Source organism: Tupaia chinensis, unplaced genomic scaffold (genome assembly GCF_000334495.1).
Source record: "Tupaia chinensis unplaced genomic scaffold, TupChi_1.0 Scaffold000573_1, whole genome shotgun sequence".
In the NCBI taxonomy this organism is placed as follows: domain Eukaryota; kingdom Metazoa; phylum Chordata; class Mammalia; order Scandentia; family Tupaiidae; genus Tupaia; species Tupaia belangeri.
The window spans coordinates 3,266,189-3,272,551 of NW_006160087.1; the positions used below are offsets into that span (position 1 = coordinate 3,266,189).

The 6,363-nt window shown below is 65.1% G+C and overlaps 1 protein-coding gene across 1 annotated transcript in view; it reads left to right on the plus strand.

Moving 5' to 3' along the window:
- The window catches only part of COL16A1 (collagen type XVI alpha 1 chain), a 54,996-nt gene that overhangs the window by 32,654 nt on the left and 15,979 nt on the right, over nt 1-6,363 (plus strand). Inside the window, 8 exon segments of the mRNA XM_006158125.3 lie at nt 1,694-1,807; nt 1,890-1,931; nt 2,010-2,093; nt 2,673-2,717; nt 3,515-3,559; nt 5,480-5,533; nt 5,770-5,823; nt 6,205-6,258. Of these exon segments, the coding sequence (XP_006158187.1) occupies nt 1,694-1,807; nt 1,890-1,931; nt 2,010-2,093; nt 2,673-2,717; nt 3,515-3,559; nt 5,480-5,533; nt 5,770-5,823; nt 6,205-6,258 (492 nt within the window).

Below are 6,363 nucleotides of genomic sequence, written 5' to 3' on the forward strand. Positions count from 1 at the left end.
TGAGTCCCAGACCCAGTGGCTTAAAAAGACCTGCTGGTGTGTGGGCATACATCCCCGAAACCTCAAGGGAAGAGTGGAGGGGAAGGGACTGCGGTATGGCCACCCCCCTGTGGGTTATTTCTCACTTTTTCTCTCTCCCCCACCCCTGTACCCACACAGTGAGCACATGTGCCCTATAAAAAAAAAAAAAAAAAAAATCTAAAAAAATATTTAAAAAACATAGGACCAGCAGTTAGCGTAATGGCATGTCGTTGGACTCCCACGTAGTCGACCGTGGTTCGAGTCCTGGACCCGGTGGCTTAAACTCAAGCCGGGTGCGTGTGCGTGCGTGCCCAAGATCCCAAGAGGAGAATGGAGGAGAAGGGATTGCTGCGTGGCCATCCCCCATGGGGGGTGATTTCTCGCTTTCTGTCTCTCTGTCTCCCTCTGTCTGTTTGGCGAGCACGCACGCCCTATAGCAAAAACCTCTCAAAAAAAAATTTTTTTTTTAATGTAATTGCCAGAGGGTGTGTGCGCTCACTGGAGAGAGGAGGAGACGGATGGGGGAGAGAGTGCTCGCGATGGAGCACGGGCTCGCCACAGTCCCCCGCCACCTCTCGCCCTGTTAGGGTTGGGGGCACACACACATGCCTGGTATGTTTTTTAAGCTGCCAGGGCTGGGATTCAAACTGTGGTTGGCCATATGGGGTCTGGCTCCCTTGACCACTTGGGTATGGTACTGGCCCCTGTTGCCCCTGAGCACAGTGTGGAGACAGGGTCAGTGGGGCCCAGGGGTGCTGACCGGAAGCCTAGCCAGCACCTACATTCACAGCCCGAAGGAGCCTGGGCCGGGGCCAGTGTGGGCCCCCTGTACCTTGGGTGAGTCGCGCCTGCTCTCTGGTGCCTGCGTCCTCCTGTCCACAGCGCTGTGAGAGACCTGCCTCGCCACCCTCAGGCCGAACATGGTCAGGTGTGAAGCCCCATGGCAACGCCTGGTGTCATGGTGGCCGAGGAAGGCCCGCCATCGTCAGTGGGGTCTGTAGTGAGCAGTGGGCATGAGCAGGGGCTTCTGCCCAGACCCTGCAGACACAGCCCAGGCTCTGGTCCCCTGGCACTGAGCTGGCCCTCACTAGTGGGTCTTATTTCTCTAGGAAGAGGGCCCATAGCTTCCGTCAAACTCTGAGAGGCCCGTGCCCCCGAGAGGTTAAGCCCCCTGACCCGCGTGGGGGAGGAAGACTGCCTGTCTGGACGGCCGTCCGGAGCTGTGAGCAGTCAGGGCTGCTCTGGGAGCGAGGGCAGGCCTGGAGGGGATTGCAAAGGGCCTGCCTGCCCAGCTGTGCCCGTGGCTTCCTTGGGCAGAGACGCTGGTGTTTGAGCCAGGCTTTGCAGCCTACGCCCCGTGGCTTGTCATCGCAGCGGGTGCAGGTGCAGGAGCAGCCGGGGCAGATGGCGCCTCTGTGGGCCCCTCGCCTCCTCCCACACGCCTGTCTGCAAAGTGGCTTTGGCTCGGCCCTAGAAGAGCTTCTTCCTGGAGGGGGCTCAAAGCCAGTTGTTGGGATTGCCCCCTGGAGATGGAGCAGAGCTGCTGCAGGGATGCAGCCGGGACGGCCAGGACGGCTGGGCAGGATGTCCCAGCTCTGTTCCAAGGGGGCTCCCGACTCGGCCGCCCCAGCCGGCTCCAGCCCACGCTGCAGCCCTCCCTGTTCCCTCACAGAGCATATGCGGGGACTGTGCGCAGGGCCAATTGGCCTCCCCAGTGTCCCGGGAGAAAGGAGAGAAAGGAGACCAGGGCATCCCCGGCGTGCCAGGCCTCGACAGCTGTGCCCGGGTAGGGACTAGGCTCGGGGCAGCCCTGGTGGGGAGAGCCTGCCGGGTCACCTCACCTGACGAGCTCTCCTCGCCCCACACAGTGCTTCCTGGAGCGGGAGCGCCCCACAGCCGAGCAGGCCCAGGTGAGCGGCCCCTCCTGATCCTCTGCCCAGGTCCCTAGGGAGAACGCTGGTCCTCACTTTCCATCTCCACCCCTCCAGAGAGACGTCAGCGAAGACCCCGGCTGTGCTGGGAGCCCTGGCCTGCCTGGTCCTCCAGGACTGCCAGGCCAGCGAGGAGGAGAGGTAAGGCCGGGGCCAGGCCTCGTCGGGGCTGGGCTCCCCAAGTGTCTGAGACCGTGCCGGGGCCTCCGAACCCGCTAGCGACCCGCCGCCCCTTCTGTGAAGGCCTTCTGCTCTCCGTGCGGGTCACCCCCTCCTGGGCGAGCTCTTCCGCTGCGCCCCAGTAGCTCTGCTCAGACCCGCTTTCTCACGGAGACCTTCCCTGCCCCTGCCTGCCCCGCACTCACTGCGTCTAGCACACCGTGTTCGCTCCATCCGGGGACGTTCTGCAGTCGTCCACGGAGCACCAGCTCAGTGCCGGCCGCTCCACGGACTGCCCGTGTCCCCTAGGACACGATGCCATGAGGCAGGGATCTCTGTCCTGTTTGCAGCCGTGGGCCGGTGCCTGCACATCGTAGCTGCTCAGTGAACGGGGTGGGTGGCGGTCGGAGACGGACGAGAGGCCGTTCACATCTTCTACCCGTCCTGCCCAGCCGCAGCTGCCCGGCTGGCCCTGGCTGTGGCCAGCTGTGACGAGGGCCGCTGTGGCCCCGTGCCCCATAGGGTCCAAGGCACTCACCGGCTTTCCTCGTTTCCTTTCAGGGACCGCCTGGCGTGAGGGGCTCCCCGGGTCCTCCAGGCCCTACCGTGAGTATCTGTGGGCCCCTGGCTGGCTTGAGACCCTCAGACGCCGCCTGCTGCCTGGATGGTGGCAGGAGGGGAGCTGCCGCCCTCCCTCTCCTACGTCGGAGCACCTGTTGGGGCTGTGCCCGCCCACCCCCAGGCCCCTGGAGCTGCAATGCTCTGCCCACTGGGCCACAGGCTCACTTCCCTGCCTCTTCGTGCTGCATTTCACACGAGGGCCCCAGGCTGCCCCGGTGGGCCTAGGCTTCTATTCCCCGGCCTCAGAGCCAGCGAAGCTCCCTGACTTTGGCCTTCGGGCCGGACTCACCGTGGCAGCAGGCAATGCGAGGGCGGGGCAGGCTGTGCCATGGCTCCCAAGGGCCACCTCTGGGGCACGTCTACGCTGGAGTCCTCCATGATGCCGATAATGGCAGGGAAGTGGAGGACGGGGCAGGCGGGGAGAACTCCGGCTCTGGCTGGAGAGCAACCACTGCTGCGCGTCGTCTTAGATCAGGGTGGCCGCGGGGCAGCGGGAGGTCCGTGGCAGGTGTGATGGGCGAGAGGGACGGGCACGGGACCAGTGTCCTCTCCAGCCAAGGTTTCAGGGAGGACTTCTGGGCTTGGGCTGTTTCGCATCTCTGCCCCCCAAGGAGCTGCGTGAGCAGCTGGTCCCGGGCCAAGACCGTCAGCCGGTCTCTTCCAGCTGCCTTGGAAACGCTCCGGCCTCTGTTCTCCCTGACCCAGCCCCAGCCCCCGCCATGCCCCGGACTGCCCGGGGCTACCGTGCTCCTGAGATGTGACCTGCCTGTTTCTCCCACCAGGGCCCCCCAGGTTTTCCTGGTGCTGTTGGTGCCCCCGGATTGCCTGTAAGAACCTAGTGTGCTGAGCCTCCCTCCCCGCCAGCCAGGTCTCCGTGGCTTCCGCTGTCTCCCTCCCCGTCGTGCTGTCACCCTCCTCCACCTCCCCCTCGTGTTCGCCGTCTGCTCAGGCACATGGCTTAGGACAGGCCCGTGGTGGTCCCGGCAGCTGGGCGCCCTCCCTGCTCTGCCTCCTCTCACCCCGCCTCCTTTCTAGGCCTCCTCTCCTTCCTCCTCTCCTCTCCTCTCCTCTGCTCTCCTCTCCTCTCCTCTCCTCTCCTCTCCTCTCCTCTCCTCTCCTCTCCTCTCCTCTCCTCTCCTCTCCTCTCCTCTCCTCTCCTCTCCTCTCCTCTCCTCTCCTCTCCTCTCCTCTCCTCTCCTCTCCTCTCCTCTCCTCTCCTCTCCTCTCCTCTCCTCTCCTCTCCTCTCCTCTCCTCTCCTCTCCTCTCCTCTCCTCTCCTCTCCTCTCCTCTCCTCTCCTCTCCTCTCCTCTCCTCTCCTCTCCTCTCCTCTCCTCTCCTCTCCTCTCCTCTCCTCTCCTCTCCTCTCCTCTCCTCTCCTCTCCTCTCCTCTCCTCTCCTCTCCTCTCCCGGGCCCCGTCGCCCCCCAGGCCTCCTGTTCCGCCTCCTTCTCTAGGCCCGAGCTCCCGGAGCCCTTCCCTTCCCACTTCTGCCTCCCGCTTCTCACCGCCTTCGGTGTTCACTGAAGATTTGCTGAAAGTAGTTCTTGGGGCCCTGCCAGGCACTTGGCTCAGAGCCGGGCAGAGATGCCAAAGCTTTAGGGCTTCCCGTTGCAGGCTGGCACAGGTTCACTGCCTGCTGCTTGGCAGGGCTGGCCGGGCACCCCAGGGGTCCTTCCCCTTCACCCTAGCGGGGACGCTCGGCTTCCTCCTCTCCCTCTCCCCACCTCGGCTCCATCCCCCGTCTGCTCCAGGCTGGGCCTGTGGTATCGCCGGCCTTCTGGGTGTCACGGGCCCTGCCCCTCTGTGCCTGGCGCCCTGGCCTGCTCCTTCTGTCAGGTGTCATTAATCGCTCTGCCTTCGCATTCGTCACAGGCGTGTTTCCATCACCCCGTCCTCACTGTTGCTCCCTCCTGGGTCACTGAAACTAACCTCCCGTTTGTCACACTGTGTTCCCGGGGCCTGGCTCCTGTCCTCCCAGGGCTGGTGATGGAGGCTCAGGGAGCAGGGCCCCGCCTTGTCACAGCTCCATCTGTCCCCACGTCCTCGTCCCTGGCTGGGCCTTGTCTGTTTCTGCTTGCTTGGTGAAGGGGCCATCTGTCCGTCCAGCCGTCTGTCTTGTGTTGTGGAAAGGTTTGGGCATCGTCTTGAGGGTGGGGTGAGAAGGGGCAGCAAAGTTGGCCTTAGCGTGGTGGTTCCGTGCAGGCCAGGCGACAGTGGGGTGGGGACTCCAGCTTTGCTTGAGGTGAGCGTCCCCTTCCACCCTATGAAGTGGCAGGGACTGCTCTGGGGCGGCCTGGCCGTGTCCCTCCCACATCTCTGAAAGGTCGTTTGGGCTAGGGTGGGCAGGGTGGGGTGCTCGGAAGGTAAGTGCTGGCATCTTTAATACGCTTGGCTGGGGGCACCGTGCGGGCACCTGTTCTCGCAGTTGCCCCTCAGAAAGAGCGCACGTCTGGTCTTCACGCCCCCAGAGGGGCACTCCAGTCACCACTGTAGGGCACACAGGTGACAGTCACCTGAGGTGCCCTGGAGCCACAGCCCTGGATAGCATGGGGCGTGCTCCTGCAAAGTGTCGCATGTGGGCTTCATGGCTCCGGCCAGTGCTGGGAGCCCACCCCGGCGGTCCCCTGGCTAGGGGCCTCTACCGTTGCCCGGAATGGGCCGAGTGGCCACGGGGCAGGGGAAGGGGCGGGGGCCGGGGGGGGGCGGGGGCCGGGCGCCCCCGCAGTTCCCATGACTTCCCTCTCCAGGGCCTTCAAGGAGAGCGAGGCCTCAGGGGCCTGACCGGAGACAAGGGGGAGCCGGTAAGCAGAGCGGGAGCTGGGGCGGGCTGGGCCCCATGGGGACTCCTGAAGAACCTCTGCCCCAGTGCTGCCGTTCCTGGGGTTCCCTGTGCATGAGCACTCGCCACCTCCTCCCTGGCCCAGCGCCCCGCGGGGCCTTCTCAGGTTCCCTCCTGGTCTGCTCAAGCTGGGGCAGTCACCTGGGGGAGCAGGGCAGGGATGCCGGAGCTGGCCCTCACGTCTGCCTTTCTTCTCAGGGTCCTCCCGGGCAGCCTGGTTACCCGGGTGCCATGGGCCCCCCAGGACTGCCTGTGAGTAAAGGGACCCTGAGAGGCTTGGCTGGTAGTTGGAGCAGGGCCAACTGGGGACCCTGCAGCTGGTGCCCTGCTTCCAGGAAGTCCTGCTCTGCCCCTGGGGCCTGGACTCCCAGAACACCCTGCGGGTCCAGGCACTAGACCCAGCAGGACTGACGTCTACCCCCGGGGGGAAGGGGGCTTGGAGCCGGCACCCCCACACCAGGCACCTGGGGTGGGCGTTTCCCGCTTCCCACCCTGCCAGCCCACCCCTCCCCTGCCATCTTCCTCCTCGGTGCCATCAGCCTCCGCCTGCCAGTGGGTGCCAGCTGCAGTCTCCGCCCCTCGCATTAGCCTGGCGGGCGGGCCCAGGGCTCATTCTGCTCTCTCTGCTGTCAGGGCATCAAGGGAGAGCGTGGCTACGCCGGGCCCGCGGGAGAGAAGGGGGAACCGGTGAGTCGCTGCTCAGTGACAGAGGGGCGGCCAGAAGGGACCGCCAGCCCCCTCCACCTGCCAACAGAGACCGTGCCCCCTGCTGGCCCTGCCCCCCGCTCTGCC